Source organism: Oryctolagus cuniculus, chromosome 9 (genome assembly GCF_964237555.1).
Source record: "Oryctolagus cuniculus chromosome 9, mOryCun1.1, whole genome shotgun sequence".
Lineage (NCBI taxonomy): Eukaryota > Metazoa > Chordata > Mammalia > Lagomorpha > Leporidae > Oryctolagus > Oryctolagus cuniculus.
Window position 1 is genome coordinate 128713576 of NC_091440.1, and position 19348 is coordinate 128732923.

Here is a 19348-nt window from a genome sequence, read left to right on the forward strand (position 1 = left end):
ATTAAATGTTGTAACAAAATCAACTTTTGAAATCATGCATTTTTCTTAACATGCATTTCTTACAAAGTTTTTGAGGATTCCTTGTTTGCTTGAATTTGAAAAACTTTTTGGACCATAGTACACTTATTTTTCAACATGTGGGTCTATTCTCGTATTTAAACCCTGTCCCTCAAAGATATTGCAATTAGTGATTTCTCAGTGTTGCAGTGGGAATTAAGTGACATAGAACATTGAGATAAGAAAAATACCTGCCCAGTAAGCGGTCAAGAAACGTTTTATCTATTTAAATTCAAGGCATAGTCATAGTTTGAGTATTTCTCTGTGTGATAGTGTGTTTAAATACTAATTGCAAATGAATCTTTTCTTGGAGAATCCAAGGACACATTTGATCTAGTCACAGTGCACTTGGTAAGTATTTCCCACAAGGTGAATTCTCTCGCCCTGTTTTATTTTTCTAGATCGAATCTGCAGAAGTATCTGGAAACAGCGTGGTGTGCAGCTTTCTTCAGTACATGGAGAAGTCAAAACCCTGGCAGAAAGCTTGGTGTGTGATCCCCAAGCAAGACCCTCTCGTGCTGTACATGTACGGGGCCCCCCAGGTATCCTAAGCACACCTACCTGACGGGACGGAGGGAGGCGAGCGGATGGGTCAGACCCCTTCGTTGCCCCTCTGTGGAACAGGAGAGCTCAGGCAGCTTCTCTTTGTCACTGACTGGAAAAGAAGAAGCAGTTAGTGTAGGCTGGTTCCTCCTCACAGCAGCCACTTCTTTATTCTGAGGTCCACGGGGCCCCTTTTCCCCTCTCAGCCCTGTCCTGTGGTTTGAGAAAAGGCTGGGTGAGTGAGGGTGGCTGATGGGAGTACCTGTCTCAGCAGGTTGTAACTACATACTGTAGACAGTTTGAGTCCTGCTACTCTGCTTCAGATCCTGCTCCCTGCTACTGCACCTGGAAAGCAGTAGATAATGGCTCACGTACTTGACTCCCTGGTGCACATTTACAAGATCTGGATGGAAATCTCTGCTTGTCGCTTTGACCAGCTGCCATTTAGGGTTGTGAACCAGTGGATGGAAGATCTATTTCCATCTCTTTCACCCTGGCTTTTTTTTTTTTTTTTGCTTGTGTTTTACTCTATGGATGCATGCTGGGAAAGGGCAGTTTTAGAGAAGGCATTTAAATCAATCTTCAATTAACATGTTTCACTAGCAATTTTTGAGAATTATGTGTATAGGTCTGAGGTAAATCTAAAGGAACTGGTAAGTAGACTTAGCTTCTAACAGGAGCAGCATCAGGTACTGAGTTACATTGTCCTTAATCACCACTTAAGTAAATTATGAAAATAGTTTGTGTATATATAGCATTTTAGCCTATGTCTGCATTGACTACAAATGCTACAGTATGTATTTTTTTCTATAGTTTTTTTGCATAATGAATGAATGAATGAATGAGCAAACAAGACTACTTTTGGTACACTTTATGTACTCAGAGAGCTCTTACTTTCTTCCCAGTTCCACTATGGAGAGCTGGATGGGGTCCCTCAGAGCGGAGGGTAGACTCGAGCTCACTTGGGTGTCAGCTCTCCACTTACTCCCGCAGCCTCATGTACAGGCACACTGGGTACCCTCCGCCCATGGAGAGTCACAATGAGAGGCTGCTGGGGGCAGTGGTAGGAACAGAGGATCATTTCATTTTTATGTATTTGAAAGGCAGAGAGACAGAGGTCTCCTATCTACATGTTCATTCCCCAAATGCCCACAATACCTTGGGCTGGGCCAAGTCAAAGCCTGAAATCTCAGGTGAGGTCTCCCACGTGGGTGGCAAGGACCCAACCAGTTGAGCCAGCCCCTGCTGACTCCCAGTGAGCACACTAGCAGGAAGCTGCAATCAGTAGAAGGAAGCAGAGCCCCAGTACCCCGATTCGGGGTGCTGGTGTCCCAACTACATGGCAAATGCCCACCCCAGGGAGCATGGGCCATGCACGGCGAGCTCACACCTCATGCTCTGTGTTTTCCCCTTAGGACGTCCGAGCACAGACCACCATTCCCCTCCTGGGCTACATCGTGGACGACCTGCCAAGGAGTGCAGACCTGCCACACAGTTTCAAACTGACCCAGTCCAAATCTGTGCACAGTTTTGCTGCAGATAGCGAGGAACTGAAACAGAAGTGGCTAAAAATCATCTTTTTAGCTGTCAAAGGTGAGACTCCAGATGGTCCCAGTGAACATCTAGCCACCATGGATGATCATCCTGAACCCAAGAGAAAATCAGACTGCTGAACTCTGGACCGGCCACAGTGTGGGGGGTCTCAAGACTTACAGCCCAAGACATTCCCAGCTCTCCTTCCTCATCTCTTAGCACTTTATGTTGGAAATAGAGGCTCACAAATGCATCTCGGGGGACTATTTTCCTATGTTTATGTACTCTTAGTGAAATTAATGTGCAGAGCCGTTCTCCTGATAAAGTTTTGAAATAATGTGAAAAATGGAATTTTTAAAGAGATTTCTTGATTATGTACTTCTGTCTTGAAGAAGAGGGTATCAGTAGATTACACCGTTATCAAGTTAGAATGGGCCACTTTCATTTAAGAAATCCTCTCACATCTTCTCTTTCACACATAGGATCTGTTAGAGTTTGAAAGATATACCTCCATGTTGCCAAAATAGATCTATGGTGAAAAATACAGGGACAGTTTAGGCTACTGTATTAACTTATTTAGTTGATAAATCTCAAGCTGCATAGATGATTTGTCGTTTTCAAACAAGAGAAAAAGGACAAATTGTTGGTGTTCAGACTTTCAACTTAGTAGGATAAGATACTGTCTTAGTATTTCTAGGCAAACATGTATGAAGTACATAGCAATTATGTGTATATAGTATTAAATTTCAGCATATATACATATACACCCGCACCCCCCCATACCTCCTCAGCTTTAGGTTCATACTTATCTCTAATTTATTTTTTTAATATAAAGCATGTTTTATCTTGAGACTGAGCAGTGTGCTAAATTTAAATGTGTTTCTAGTGATTGATGTTTTCCTGATTGGAATTGAAGGGTATTACTAATTTCCTAAGAAAAAGCAGTAACTTATGTGGCATGGGAGATATATACAAACACCCCCAACAGTATTTTTAGGGTGCTGTATGTCTGTTATGTGTCTCTCTAAAACAGTGCCTCTCTTAGAAGGTGCTATTAATACCTGTTAAAATAATAGAATACACGGGTTTACTATTGCTTCAGTCTTGATTATTCTGAAATTCAGTTGTGTTTTCGTTACTGGGATGGTCCGAGTCATGGGTTATCTTTTATAATCCTGTAATTGGCGCAGTAGTTAAGATCAACATGTACAAAAAGGTTCACCAAAACCCGAACTGTCCAAGACGTGAGGCCTTAGGACAGACGTGTGAAAACTCCGTTTGCTGGAAGGGTTTCCCGTGCCAGGAGACTGCGGAGATCGGTTTGTGAGGACTACTCTCGGTAACCGTGCGGGCCAGTCCCCTGTCAGACGTTTCACAAGATCCACATACCCAAGCTGTGTCTGGGGTGTGCAGTGCAGATCGGGAGTGCAGGACAGTGATATCCAGTCTCCTCACCAGAGAGGAGACAGGGGAAACACAGTATTGAAAAGGCACCATTCTAAGGGCAGCCTTCTGAGAGGTGCAAGTGCCTGGACAGTGAGAAATGTTTCCCCTTTGTGGATCAAAAAAAGTTTAATTTTGTCGCGAAGGCTGCTCTTCACACTGTACTTGGGCTTTAACTGTGGTATTAAGTTAACTGTTTATCTTAATCCTTTTCTCCCATTTGTGCATCCGTCTGCTAGAAATCCACAAAAATCTAGGTGTACTCAGCATTTGAGACCCCACACATTTACTTAGCCCCTGCTGCTTTAAGACTTATGCTCGTGTTTTTTCCCCACTCCAAAGGAGCAGGTGAACCAGTGATGGCTGACAGCATGACTGTCTGCTTCTCCGCAGAAGGAATGCCATCAAGATAATTAACATTAAACCAAATACCTGGAGCCAGAGAGAGAGAAAGGTAGTCCTAGCAAATCAAGAGCAGGTTTATAGAAATTTGACATTATTTCTCTTCTGCTTGCCAGTCTTTTCTGTGTGTGTGTGTCTAGTGGGCATCAGTGAGAGATACTCATGTGTTCAGAGTGGCTATGGAGAAAGTTAAGCTGCAGCTATCAATGATGATTTGGTTTTCTTAATCTCAACCAATAATGACGTGGAATGATTATCAGGGGAAGCTAGAACTTGGAAGTATCTGGGCTAATTACAAGGTTTATGAGTGATCATTTTTAAAAAGTAATGGAGAGCGCTGGCACCGCGGCTCACTAGGCTAATCCTCCGCCTTGCGGCGCCGGCACCCCGGGTTCTAGTCCCGGTCGCCCCTCTTCCAGGCCAGCTCTCTGCTGTGGCCAGGGAGTGCAGTGGAGGATGGCCCAAGTGCTTGGGCCCTGCACCCCATGGGAGACCGGGAGAAGCACCTGGCTCCTGCCATCAGATCAGCGCGGTGCGCAGGCCGCGGCAGCCATTGGACGGTGAACCAACGGCCAAGGAAGACCTCTCTCTCTCTCTCTCTCTCTGTCCCCTCTGCCTGTCAAAACAAAACAAAACAAAAAAAAGTAATGGAGAGCAAGGACATTACAGTTTCCCTGCCATTACGTTCTTCTGGCATAGAAATAACATGGACACACTCACATTTTGGCTCAATGAATACTAATGTTATTTAACTTAGTGAGAAAATACTCATATAAAGACAATACTTATTATTGTGCTCAACATTATCTGTAATTCTTTTTTAAAATCGGCCCAAGCACTTGGGCTGTCATCCACTGCTTTCCAGGCACATCCCAGCAGGGAGCTAAACTGGAAGCAGAGTGACTGGGACTCTAACTAGCACTGCAGTGTGGGGCTCAGGCATCCCAAGCAGGGGCTTGACTTGCTGCACCACAACGTCCACCTCTCTTTTTCTATGAAGAAATTTCAGTACCTGCGAAGAGCTTCAGGTCAGCAGAGGAACCGCAGTCGCCATATCCCCTGGTGAAGAATCACTAATGCTTTCACTGGGGCCGAGGTAGTGAAACACTTGACACAAACTAAAGACCTCCAGTGAGACTGGTCAGGAAGACATGCAGCGTCTTTCCCTTCTGAGACACCTGAGCAGTCACACCAACTTGAACTTGAAAAAGAACAGTGGTTGCTTTCCTAAATTCAAAGTCCCACTCCAAAGTTAAAAAATACTTCCTGGGTGAAACTGCTTCTCATTACAAAACACTGTTTTCTAAACTTAAACTTCGCTTTTCTGGAAAATCAACCATGTGGTATGTTATCAAACTTTCTCAGTGGGGCTCAATAATGAAGAATGCCACCAGCCATTTTTGTAATGATGGCATCTACAGTGCCATTGTGTATGCAAGCAATAAAACTCTTCAGGGTATGGTTTTATACTAGCACACGTATATATAGAATTACCTTTCTCGTATAATAATTCAAATTGCTGAATACAGGGAAGGGAAATAGAGGGTGAGTGGAAGGGGGTATCATTTCTTGGAATTAAATAATTAGAAACATTTTTACCTTTGCAAAGGCTATGGACACAGAAGCAAAGCAAACTGGAACTACCTGATCAAGCTGCATTTTGGGGCCATGTCGTTTAAATAGACAAAAGGGTTGGCGTACTGACTCTTCACTGGATGACCCATCCTCCAGTTTTAAAAATTACCTGACTTTCCTTTTAAATGTACCCTGTCCCCATTACATACACACACACGCACACACTTAGATTTCTTCCAAATAGCAGTGGTTCCAGTCATAAACCAATAAAGAAAAATATAGAAGCAATGGTACTGCAGGGTTATTCAGGATTCATCGATGTCTTCCATCAAATATCCCTGTGCAAGCTCACAATTCTCCTGTACTTTTTCTGTCTCTAAGGAAACAGGGTGAAGGTTTTGATTTTGGATTTTCCTTCACATTTTGTATCTCATTCCAAAGCCTTGAGTTCTTAATCTGAGCATGTTGTCCATGATACATCTACAGTAATGGTCTTTCTGGGATATGTATATGCATATCCTGAGGAGTAGGCACCAACAGGACCAGGAAGCTTTCAGGGACAACAGTCCTGATTTGTTTTCTTCTTCTAGGTATCCTTGCTATAATGCAGAGCAGAGGATTAAGTAAAGCTCCTGCATCCATGATGTTCTTAGCAGGTCTAAGATTAAGCACATGGTATTTATAAGCTAAGATTAATTTAAAAGGCAAGAATATCTCAGTGTTTTCATTCTTAAACTCTGTATTCTCCAGGAATGTATTAAAAGACCTGTGGCTAACCAGTTCCTATTCTTAGGACTGTATTGGCATCTGCAGGTGATCATGCTGTTTCCTCATTCTTACCAATTTTATTAAAATCAAACTGCTCTTTATTTTCATATTACTATCTGCTATGGTTCTCCAGATGTAGAGAATATGAGTATTATACATAGAGACCATTAGGTCTAATTTAAAAACCCTGTGAATTTGTATGTGTATATATGTGTAAAAATACTTGATTTTCAATTCTTCCCATAGGAATGAAGGTTTTATAGAATTTTTAACTTAAATATTTTACCATAATTTACCTGAACTTGAAATATGTAATTTACCCTTATCTGTGTCAATTCTGTTTAGTCATGAGGAAGATGGCTTTGCTTTCTTTGTAGATAAGGTAGCGAGGAATGAGGTCAAGACAGATGTGGGTACGAGGAATGCTGTTCTTCAGGTCAGAGTGCTGTGTTAAGAGGAAGACAAACCTTCAACTGCAGAAGGCAGATACACTATAAAAATAGAAATCCATGTAGCTGTATGTGGATGGGGACCCTTGTACCTATGCTTTTGACCTTGGCCTCTAAGTTATAGAGTACAGTATCTTTCCAATACCTTTTCCATCACTTTTTGCTTAAGAAGAATTCCATTCTTTTATACCATTCTCTGTTCTCCTGACTGAGGCAGAGAAACCACTCTTCAGTCAGTCGTGGGCTACTTTCGGGACTGAGCATTTAGCAGAGTGCGCCGTCACTTCTATGTCTGGAGATGAAGTAGCACAGGGCATCTTCAAGGTTTTTCTCGACTTGGGGCCACTGACAGTTAAGGGTTGCCCCTTTCCCTATAGCTGTGGTAGACTTAGTGAAAAGATCAAGAAATCTCATAGCATATTTCAATAACAGAATACTACCAATACAGAGTTTAACAGTAGATGTGGGAAGAAACGCTCTATCGGGACTATTAGCATTAACAGGACTGCATTATACATTACACTGTGTGTGGGTATTGGAATGTATCTGTCAGTAGGGGTCTCTTCACTAGCCAAACAATCACATCTGTATAGTATCCAACTTTTTAACCAAATTAGCATTTCATGTTGTGACAATTGACTGGTGAGTGTTACCTGGGTTTTTCTTTTGAACTGTTGACTGATAGATTTGCAAAGTGTGTTACCAGAATTCTACAGTTGGCTCAAATGTGAAGAAGTGTACATGACCAGTAATTTCTTTTCTAGCTGTATGAATGTAAAATACTTGCAGATAGTGTATATACTGTGTAACATATGTATATTTGGTCATAAGGCAGAGAATTAGAAACATTGTAAAATTAAGCACTTTAATTCCTATTAAACATTTTTATCTTGTAAATAAATATGTCCTTAAATTAATTCTAATGTCTTAGATGTTATTTCATCTAGGATTATACATGAGGGTACTTCAAAAAGTTCATGGGAAATGTAAAAAAACTAGGCATGGATTTTAAAATTTTTTGCACAAAATAAACTTATTTCCTGATTCCATTTTCCATGAACTTTTTTGGGGGGTGTGGGGAACGCAGTAACACCAAGACATACAGAGATCTCCCATTCCCTGATACCCACAACCATGGATGGGTGATAAGGCCAAAGTCAGGAAACCAGAGCCCCATCAGAGACTCCCATATGGGTGGCTAGAATGACGCCGGGACTTGAACCGGGGCACTCTTTTTTTAATTTTTTGGACAGGCAGAGTGGATAGTGAGAGAGAGAGAGAGAGACAGACAGAGAGAAAGGTCTTCCTTTTGCCGTTGGTTCACCTTCCAATGGCTGCCACGGCTGGCGCACTGCGGCCGGCGCACCGCGCTGATCCGAAGGTAGGAGCCAGGTACTTATCCTGGTCTCCCATGGGGTGCAGGGCCCAAGCACCTGGGCCATCCTCCACTGCACTCCCTGGCCACAGCAGAGAGCTGGCCTGGAAGAGGGGCAACCGGGACAGAATCTGGCGCCCCGACTGGGACTAGAACCCGGTGTGCCAGCGCCGCAAGGCGGAGGATTAGCCTAGTGAGCCACGGCGCCGGCCTATCTTTTAAGATTTGAAAGCAGAGGTGGGGGGTGGTAAGAAACAAGTGCTGCCCAAATGCCAACAACAGCCAGGTGTGGGCCAGCCCCAAGCCAGGGACCAGAAATTCCTATCAGGTTTCCCGAATGGTGACAGGGACTCAAGAACTTGAGCCATCACCAGCTGCTCTCTAGACACAGTGCCAGGGAGCTGGACAGGAAACTGAGGCAGGACTCAATCCCAGGCCCTCTGGTATGGCATGCAGTGTCTCAAACTGTGGCTTAACCTCCACAATACCCTCCCAGGCTTCACTTTAAATGCATTACTGGATCACTATGTCAGACCTCTTCTCTATTCAAACTTCCACCCTCTCCTCAATCATTTGTGCTGCTTGAGGGCCACCTCTGCTACTTGACTAAGATCAAAGCCAGGGTCAGGCATTTGTTGCAGCAGTTAGGCTGTTGCTTTGGACCGCGGCATCCCAAGGTCAGTGCCTGGCTCGAGTCCTCACTCCTTTTCCAGTCCAGCTTCTTGCGGATGCATCCTAAGACTCGGCAGAGGATGCTCCAAGTGCCTAGATGCTGGCTTTGGCCTGGTCCAGCCCTGGCTACTGTGAGCAGTTGAAGGTATGGGATCTCTGACTTTGTCTCTCAGCCTTTCAAGCAGAAGGAAAAAAAAAAATTAAAAAGAAGCCACCATCATCAGAGGATTTCCACGGTCTCCCCCATCCACATCACATCACCAGATTCTTTCCTGCCTTATCCACCTTCCTATTTGAGCCTATCCCCAACACCAGAGCTCTCACCATACTCCCCTTCTGGTAATCACAAATGCTCCTCTTTATTGGATTTATTAAAAAAAAAAAAAGATTTTATTGAGAGGCAGAGTTACAGACAGGGAGGGAGGGAGGGGAAGAAACAGGGGAGAGGGGAGGGACATAGGTATCTTCCAACTGCTGGCTCACTCCCTAAAAAGCCACAATGGCTGCAGCTGGGCTGATCTGAAGCCAGGAGCTTCCTCCGGGTCTCCCACGTGGGTGCAGGGGCCCAAGCACTTGGGCCATCTTGCACTGCTTTCTCAGGCCACAGCAGAGAGCTGGATCGAAAGAGCAGCAGCAGGCACAGGCACCAGCACCGCAGGTGGAGGCCTAGCCCACTCCGCCACAGCGCCGGCCCCTCTGTAATGGATTTTTCTGTCAGCTGTTACAGCTTTTCCACATAGACAGCGTCACCCCACTTCCCCTTCCAGGCCGCGGGTTTTCTTCCTGTTCTTTGGACAACTGTTCGTCTCTTTTGCTGTTTTCTGCACTTCTCAGGGGTCTCAGGGGTGAATATATCCTGGGTTCTCTTACTTGTTCCACTGATAATCCATTGGTGACCAATATAGGCTCGTGCTGTCAGCTCCCAATTTTCTATCTACAGTTCTCTCTCCCTCGGGACACCATATTTATCAAACCACTTAAATGTCAGCTCCACCTGGCTGTCTAAGGGACAACTCAAATTCAACACATTCCAAATTAAAATACCTTTTCCCAAAAAGCCTCCATCCCAAACCTTCCCTGTCCCAGCTGACAGCAACTCTGGTTTTTAGGGTGCTTGGGCCAGAAATGTTTCTCTCGGATTCTCAGACTTCACATCCAGACCACCAACAAGTTCTGTCAGCTCCTCATCCAAACGCATCCAGCATGAGATTCTCGCTGACCAGTCCGCTGCTCCCATCCTGCTCTGAACCACCGTCGCCTCTGGCCCTGCCCGTCCAAGGGCTTCCTCATCAGCCTCAAAGCTTCTACCTTTGCCTACCACTCTGCTTCCCTCCTGTCTCAATCCATTTTGTGCTACTACAATAGAATGCCTCCGACTGGGCAATGAATAACGAACGTGAACATGCTGACTTACGGTTCCAGGGCTGGGAAGTCCAATTTCACGGTGCCTGCACCAGACAGAACCCCTCCTGCTCTGTAAGAGGGAGACAGTGGGCTGAACTCACTCTTTTATACTGAGCAGCAACTCCACCCATGAAGGTGGAGCCCTCGTGACCTAGTCACCCCTGAAAAGCCGCGCCATTTTTTTTTTTAAAGATTTATTTATTTTTTGAGAGGCAGAGTTACAGAGAGGGAGGAGACTGAGAAAACTGTCTTCCATCTGCTGGTTCACTCCCCAAATGGCACCAAGAGCCGGAGCTGGGCCGATCTGAAGCTAGGAGTCAGGAGCTGCTTCTGGGTGCAGTGGCCCAAGCACTTCCACTGCTTTCCCAGGCCATTAGCAGAGAGCTGGATCAGAAGAGGAGCAGCCAGGACTTGACCCAGTGCCCAAACAGGATGCCAGGGCCACAAGCAGGGGCTTTACGGGCTACACCACAGTACTGCCCCAAGGCCCCACCTCTTACTACTGTGACAGTGGCAACTGAATTAAGATGTGTTGTCAAGGGGACAACGTTCAGACCACAGCGCCGCCAGTCACACTTACGCAGCCAACCCCTCCAGGTGCTCCCCGTGTCTCTCAGAGCAAAAACCTAAGTCCTTAGGGTGGCCTCATTAGGCCGATCTGTCTCCCAGGTCTCCTTGCTTCTCCTTCATCAAGCCAGGCACACTCCAGCCTTGTGAGGTACACGTGGTTTCCCTTTCCCACAGTGCACCCTCCCCAGACAGCTGCCTGACTAATGCTTTTGCCAACTGAAAACCTGTGCTGGCATCTCACCTCCTCAAGAGGCTCACGTTGACACGAGGGTTGAATTACAAGTGTCTCCACTACCAGAGTGGCACAGTGGTCCCTCAGTAGCCATGGAGACTGGTTCTGGACTCCCACAAATAGCAAAACCTGCAGATGTTCTAGCAGCTCACTCAAGACGGCAAAGTGTCTGCCAGGAACCATGCATGCCCTCCTGTATATTCTAAATCATCTCTATGTTAGTTTCACACCAAATACAACATGAGAACTTCGCAAAGACTTGTTATACTGTGTTGTTAGGGGATAATGACAAGAAAAAACGTCTGTACGTGTTCAGTAGAGATTTGTTTTCCTGAATATTTATCCTCAGATATAGAAACCATGGGACATAGAGGGCCAATTACACTAGTGCTTTTTCTAAAACAGCATCTTATAATGTACAGATTTTAGTTTTTTTTTTTTTTTTTTAAAAAACATATTTGAAAGCCGGCGCCGCGGCTCACTAGGCTAATCCTCCGCCTAGCGGCGCCGGCACACCGGGTTCTAGTCCCGGTCGGGGCGCCGGATTCTGTCCCGGTTGCCCCTCTTCCAGGCCAGCTCTCTGCTGTGGCCAGGGAGTGCAGTGGAGGATGGCCCAGGTGCTTGGGCCCTGCACCCCATGGGAAACCAGGAGAAGCACCTGACTCCTGGCTCCTGCCATCGGATCAGCGCGGTGCGCCGGGCGCGGCGGCCATTGGAGGGTGAACCAACGGCAAAGGAAGACCTTTCTCTCTGTCTCTCTCTCTCACTGTCCACTCTGCCTGTCAAAAAAAATAATAAAAAAATTAAAAAAATAAAAAAAACATATTTGAAAGATAGAGAAATAGAGGTAGACAAGGAATTCCAATACTTCACAAAAGCCTACATCAGACAAGGCTAAGGTGAAAGCCAGGAGCCATGAACTGAATCAAGTTCCCCATGTGGGTGGCAAGGACCCACTTATTTGAACCATTACCACTGCCTTCCAGGGTGCACATACACAGGAGGCTGAAGGCAGGAGCTGGAGCCGGGGCCGTGTATTGAACTCAGGTACTGAATATGGGGTCAGGCATTTTAACCGCTGTCTTGACCCTGAAGCTAGCTGCCCACCCCCACTGAGCATGTTTACTTTCCATTCTATGTCTACATCTACCAGAACAAAGTTCCACAGGGCAAGAGTTTTTAAAATCAGTTTTGATCACTGATGTCTCCACTTCCTACAACAGTGCCCAGCACACTGTAGGCACTCAAACACTCACTGGATCTGAAACTTTACATAGAAGGAAAAATAGAATCTTTCTTCCAGAGTATCAGATGATTAAGGTATAGACTTTTGCAGTAGAGACTAAGATGAAAAGAAATATTCAATATTTTATGAAGTCAAATTTTCTTCTTAATAACAAAGCTCAATTCCTGGTGAAGAGCTTAAAATATTATAAAGGACTTCAAAATATAATCATGGGCCAGCGCCGTGGCTCACTAGGCTAATCTTCCGCTTCGCGGCACCGGCACACGGGGTTCTAGTCCCGGTCGGGGCACTGGATTCTGTCCTGGTTGCCCCTCTTCCAGGCCAGCTCTCTGCTGTGGCCCGGGAAGGCAGTGGAGGATGGCCCAAGTGTTTGGGCCCTGCACCCCATGGGAGACCAGGAGAAGCACCTGGCTCCTGCCTTCGGATCAGTGTGGTGTGCCGGCCGCAGCGCACTGGCCGCGGCGGCCATTGGAGGGTGAACCAACGGCAAAGGAAGACCTTTCTCTCTGTCTCTCTCACTGTCCACTCTGCCTGTAAAAAAAAAAAAAAAAAAAAAAAAGGTGAAAATCTTTGTCAACTTTTTCACAGCAGGCTCCTGCTTTCAAAAATCAGTCTCAGGGTCAGTGTTGTGGCATAGCAGGTAAAGCCGTAGGCTGCAACACCAGCATCCCACATGGACTCTAGTTCAAGTCCCAGTTGCTCTACTTCTGATCCCACTCCCTGCTACTGTGCCTGGGAAAGCAACAAAGGATGACCCAAGTGCTTGGGCCCTTGCACCCACTGGGAGACAATGAAGAAGCTCCTGGCACCTGGCTTCAGCATGACCCAGTCCCAGCCATTGTGGCCATCTGGGCAGTGAAGCAGCAAATGGAAGATTTCAAAATCTCTCCCTCTGTAACTCCGCCTGTCAAACAAATAAGCAAATCTGAAAATCTGGTTTAATCCTTGGCTCTGGATCCCAGTTCCAGCTTCTGGTCAATGCAAATCCTCGAAGCAGTACTGATGCCTCTAGTGGTTGTGTCCCTGTTACCCACATAGTAGGTCTGGACTGAGTTACTGGTCCGTGCATTTAGACACCCCAAGTCCTGGCCATGGCCTGCCATCTGGGAAGTGAACAAGTAACAAGTGTATGGGAGCTTTCTCTCTCTCTCTCTCTCAACCGCCCACCACCATCACAACACTGGCTGTGAGCTAACTGGAGAAGGTGGCCACTGTTCGAGAAGGATCCAGAAGCACACACAGATACACATCCTGAGGAAGCAGAGCTGGCAGAATGGGCTTGACCCAGGGTCTCCTTTCATAAGAAAGCAAGCGATTCATGTTTCGTTTGCCCTGAAGTAAAAACAAAACAAGGTTGCTTGTTCTTAACAAAGGAAATCTGCTTTTGTACAGTAAGATTGAGCCTCACAGCCTATTATGACATTTTCAGAAGAAATGGTATTTTTTCAGAGATATTTAAAAATTTATCTGATAGTCAAAGTGACAAAGGGAAGAGATAAAAGAGAGCAACAGAGAGAGAGAGAGGGAAGGAGAGAGAGAAAGAGAGGGGGAGGGGAGAGAGGGAGGGAGGAGGAAGGGAAAGGTATCTCCCATTCATTGGTACATTTCTCAAACAGCTGCAATGGCCTGGACTGGACCAGACCAAAGCCAGGAGCCTGGAACTCCATTTGGCTCTCCCATGTGGGTAGGAGGCATCCACGCACTTGAGCTGTCATACCCTGCTTTCCCAGGTGCATTCGCAGAAACCTGGATCAAAACTGGAGCAGCTGGGGCTTGGATAGCATTCTGATACAGAATGGGGGTATCTGAAATGGCAGCTTATCCAGTAGTGACACAATGCTGACTCCGTTTTTTTCTTTTTTTTAATGTTTTTAAAAAGTTTTCTTTATTTACTTGAAAGGCAGAGTGACACAGAGGCAAGCATAGACAGAAAGAGATCTTCAGATGCTGGTCATTTCCCAAATGCCTACAACAGCTGGGGCTGAAGGAGGCTGAAGCCAAGCACCAGGAATTCCATCCCAGTCTCCTGCAAGCTGTCAGGAACTCAAGTATTTGAGGCATCATTTGATGCCTCCCTGGAGTATTAGCAGGAAGCTGAATAAAAAATGGAGGAGCCGGAACTCAATTTCAGGCCCTCTGATATTGGATGTGGTGAGTCTCAAGTAGCAACTTAACGTGATGCACCACAACTTGGGCCTCTAAGAAATGCTATTTTTAGGGTCCGGTGCTGTGGCATAGGTCAAGCCTCCACCTGTGGTGCCAGCATCCCATATGGATGCTGGTTTGAGTCTTGGCTGCTCTACTTCCAATCCAGCTTCCTGCTAACAGCCTGGAAAATCAGTGTAGGATGGCCCAGGAGGAGCTTGGGCCCCTGCACTGATGTGGGAGACTTGGAAGAAGCTCCTGGCTTCAGATGAGCCCAGCTCTGGCTGTTGCAGCCATTTGAGTAATGAACCACTGTACAGAAGACCTCTCTATGTCTCTTTCTGTCTCTGTAACTCTGCCTCTCAAATATATAAATCTTGGGGCTGACATTGTGTAATACTGGGCTAGGCCTCTGCCTGTGGCATTGGCGTCCCCTATCAGCACTGGTTTGTGTCCCTGCTGATCCTGTTCCAGTCCAGCTCTCTGCCATGGCCTGGGAAAGCAGTAGAAGATGGCCCAAGTGCTTGGGCCCCTGTACCAATGTGAGAGACTGGAAAAAGTTTCTGGCTCCAATGGGCCTAGTTCTAACTGTTGCAGCCATTTGGGGAGTGAGCCAGAGGATGGAAGGCCTTTCTTTCTCTCTTTCCCTCTCTTTGTAACTCTACTTCTCAAATAAATAATTAACATAAATAGATCTTTAAAAGAAATACTTTTATATGATAACATATATATATTTATCATACACAGAGTAAAAACAATACATTGCACAAAGATTAAGACTATTGTTTCCATTTAGAATCATGTTGTGTTCCAGAGAGGGAGGAACACAGGTCATCCTAAAAATCATGATGTAGCTGGCTTTTCAATGTCTGCTCGATGCGTACGTGTATGCCTGCGTGTGCTTGGGGAGCACCGAGCAGGGGAGCAGAGTGCAGAGACTGAACCATGGCATCGAGTTGCACATTCAGGAGGAAGAACTCTCCACAAAGAAATACTATGTGCTAAACAAAGTCATGGTACGTGCTGAGTACACCCCTTTATAGAATTTTGATTTGTGAACCATCTTAATGTTTTACACACACATACCCCACCTGTTTTAAAAAAAAAAAAAAAAAACAAAAAAAAACAAAAAAAAACAAACTTTTAACAGGGGCCAGCACTGTGGCACAATGAGTTAAAGCCCCAGCCTGTAGTGCCAGCATCCCATATGGGTACCAGTTCAAGTCCCAGCTGCTCCACTTCCAATCTAGCTCCCTGTTAATATACCTGGGAAAGCAGCACAGAATGGCCTGAGTTCTTGGGTCCCTGCACACACCTGGGACACCCAGAGGAAGCTTTTGGCTCCTGGCTTTGAATCAGTTCAGCTCCAGCCACTGCAGCCATTTGGGGAGTGGACCAGGGGATGCAAGACCTCTTTTTCTCTATCTCTGTCTCAACCTCTCTCTGTAAGTATCTTTTAAATAAATAAAATAAATCTTAAGAAACAAATCTATAATGGAACACAAATTTAATCAAGAGAACTCATCCATATATCAAATGATACTGAACAATTAACATAATGACACTGAAGACAATATCCTAAAGACTAGCAAAAGTATTTTTAAAGTTTTATTTATTGCCAGCACCGCGGCTTAATAGGCTAATCCTCCACCTAGCGGCGCCGGCACACAGGGTTCTAGTCCCAGTGGGGGCGCCAGCGGCTTCCCAGTTGCCCCTCTTCCAGGCCAGCTCTCTGCTGTGGCCCGGGAAGGCAGTGGAAGATGGCCCAAGTGCTTGGGCCCTGCACCCCATGGGAGACCAGGAGAAGCACCTGGCTCCTGCCTTCAGATCAGCGCGGTGCGCCGGCCATTGGAGGGTGAACCAACGGCAAAAGGAAGACCTTTCTCTCTGTCTCTGTCAAAAAAAAAAAAAAAAGTTTTATTTATTTATTTGAAAGGCAAAGTGACAGAGAAACAAAGAGGGTGTGTGTGTGTGTGTGTGAGGGGGGGGAGGGGAGGGGAGGGGAGGGGAGGGGAGGGAGATCTTAGTAGGAAGGTGGAATAGAAGTAGAGGTAGGACTCCAACCCAGGTATTCTGAAATGGGATATGGGTTATCTAAGCAATAGTTTAATTGGCTGTACCACAACACTCGCCCCTAAAAACTTCTCAACATGGTATGCTGACTATACATGCTGAGAATGCAACAGATATTGAACACTAGTTAGCTGTTTGTTTTTCCCAGTGGTATGACCTAGCATTTCTGACATTACTTTTCCTCCCTCCCTCCCTCCCTCCCTCCCTTCCTTCCTTTTGAGAGGCAGAGTTATTGAGAGAGAGAGAGACAAAGAGAAAGATCTTCCTTCCGTTGGTTCACCCCCCCAAATGGCCACTACAGCCAGTGCGATGCGCCGATCTGAAGCCAAGAGCCAGGCGCTTCCTCCTGGTCTCCCATGTGGGTGCAGGGCCCAAGCACTTGGGCCATCCTCCACTGCACTCCCAGGCCACAGCAGAGAGCTAGACTGGAAGAGGAGCCACCGGGACAGAATCCGGCGCCCCGACAGGGACTAGAACCCCGTGTGCCGGCGCCACAGGCAGAGGATTAGCCTAGTGAGCTGCGGAGCTGGCCGGGAAGTTTCTTATTGTCAGAGAAAGCAGTGGAAAGGTGGAATGTGAGACTAAATCCTATACAGGAATGACAACAAATGAATTATTACTTTGTCAAAGCTAATTTATTACTGGATTGGAATTAAAAGTATCATTATGAACTTGTGCTTTCATTAGCTACGTAGGTGTCTGTAGCTACAGATCAGATATATACATTCATAGATACAGAGGGGGATATATGTGTGTGAATATACACATAAGTAATGGCATTCCAAGAGCAACAAGTGTAGCTGGTATCCATTTTATTTCTACAAACCATTTTTCAGATAAAGGAACCAGAAGCCCCCAGAGAAACACATGATCTGAGGGATGGGGGAAAAAATTTAGGATAAACCTGGAATATTATATTGTGGCCCAAAATAATAAAGTACCTAAAGCATGACGAGAACATGTCAGAAGGATCAGAATCCAGCTGACAGTAGAATATAAACATTAAAAGTGACAGCAATGCGTGCCAACGTTGTGGCACAGCAGGTTAAGCTGCTGCCTGCAACACTGGCATTGCGTTTGAGGACTGGTTTGATTCTCAGCTGCTCCTCTTCAGATCCAGGTCCCTGCTAACACATTTGGAAAGCAGTGGAACAAGGCTCAAGTACTTGGGCCCCTGCACCCATGTGGGAGGCCTGGAAGAAGCTTCTGGCTCCTGGCTTTGGATCGGCGTAGCTCCGGTCATTGCGGCCAATTGGGGAGTGAACCAGCAGATGGAAGACCTCTCTCTTTCCCTCTCTGCCTCTCCTCCCTCTGTATAACTCTGACTTTGAAATAAATAAATAAATCTTAAAACAAAAACAAAAACAAACCTGGCTTATAGCCTTCAAAAATGTTAAGGTCATAAAAGAGACAGACAGACTGAGGAGACGTTCAGGTTGAAGGTCTGTAAAGGCACGACAACTAATGTACTGTGTATGTAATTCAGACTGGAACTATGCTCGCTAGGGTTTTTGTGTTTGGGTTTTTCTCTCTCCCCTAAGGATAATACTGAGGCAATGGGTGAAAACAAACATCTAGAGATCAGACAATGACACTATACTCTGTCTTTACAGTTACATCATAAATGTGTAAGAGAAAATCCTTACTCCTGAACATATACACTGCAGTATCTGAGGGCAGACAAGCACCATTTCCACAATGTACACTCAGTGGTTTCAGAGATGAGAATAAGCAGAAGAATGATAAAGTCAATATGGTGAAAAAAATAACAAATGGAATATGGGTAAAGGGCAAACTGGAGTTCTTATATTAATATAACTTTTATGTAAGTCTGAATATATATATTTCAAAAATAGTTTTAACTGTTTTCAGGAAATGTAAATTTTCAACACTACTTATGTATTTGGATAGGAACAATGACAACACCAAACATTCCTGAGAACATGGACAACAGCGCCTCTCATTCATTGACAGTGGGAATTTAAAATGGCACAGATACTTTGGAGATAGCCTGGTAGTTCCTTACAAAATCAAACACACTCTCGGCTGGTGCCGTGGCTCACTAGGCTAATCCTCCGCCTAGCAGCGCCGGTACCCCGGGTTCTAGTCCCGGTTGGGGCACCGGATTTTGTCCCGGTGGCTCCTCTTCCACGCCAGCTCTCTGCTGTGGCCTGGGAAGGCGGTGGAGGATGGCCCAAGTGCTTGGGCCCTGCACCTGCATGGGAGAGCAGGAGGAAGCACCTGGCTCCTGCCTTTGGATCAGCGCAGCGCGCCAGCCGTAGCAGCCATTTTGGGGGTGAACCAGCGGCAGGAAGACTTTTCTCTGTCTCTCTCTCTCTCTCTAACTCTGCCTGTCAAAAAACAAAACAAAAACAAACATACTCTTGTCATATACACTAGCTAGCAATCACACTTGCTATAATTTATCCAAATTATTTGAAAACTTATGTCCACACAGAAACACACAGCAGCTGTTTATAGCAAATTTATCCACAAGTGCCACCATTTAGAAGCAACCAGGATGTTGTTCAACAGGTGACTGGATAAACAATCTACTGTACATTCAGACTATGGAGTATTATGTAGCTCTAAGAAGAGAGGATCCAGGAAGCCATGAGAAGAATGCCCTTCCGGACATCGTCCACTGAACAGGCTGCAAACTGCATGGTTCCCACCACGTGACATTCTGGGTCAGGCACAACTATAGAGAAAGGACAAAGAGCAACGGCTGCCAGGCAGCTCTGAGAGGGAACCGGGAGCAGACAGATCCTGGAGGACTTTGAGGGCAGTGAAACCGGTCTGTAGGATACTGTGGTGGTGGACTCACCCCTTATGCATTTGTCACATCAAGGGAACACCAC

The 19348-nt window shown here is 45.7% G+C and overlaps 1 protein-coding gene and 1 long non-coding RNA gene across 22 annotated transcripts in view; one reads left to right on the top strand and one right to left on the bottom strand.

Moving 5' to 3' along the window:
- Nucleotides 1–7687, top strand: part of FGD4 (FYVE, RhoGEF and PH domain containing 4) — a 219018-nt gene extending 211331 nt beyond the window's left edge. For 9 of the 13 annotated variants that reach the window (XM_051850918.2, XM_051850920.2, XM_070049625.1 and 6 more), the window contains 2 exons: nucleotides 459–599; nucleotides 2016–7687. In XM_051850918.2, the coding sequence (XP_051706878.2) occupies nucleotides 459–599; nucleotides 2016–2273 (399 nt within the window). In that variant the 3' untranslated portion in view covers nucleotides 2274–7687. The remainder of the gene's footprint in view (nucleotides 1–458; nucleotides 600–2015) is intronic. The other 4 variants (XR_011379052.1, XR_007921271.2, XR_011379053.1 and 1 more) reach the window with 1 other exon arrangement.
- The window catches only part of LOC103348951 (uncharacterized), a 52532-nt gene that overhangs the window by 16559 nt on the left and 16625 nt on the right, over nucleotides 1–19348 (bottom strand). For all 9 annotated transcript variants that reach the window (XR_011379063.1, XR_011379060.1, XR_011379057.1 and 6 more), the window contains exon 3: nucleotides 619–712. This is a non-coding gene — a long non-coding RNA (uncharacterized lncRNA). The remainder of the gene's footprint in view (nucleotides 1–618; nucleotides 713–19348) is intronic.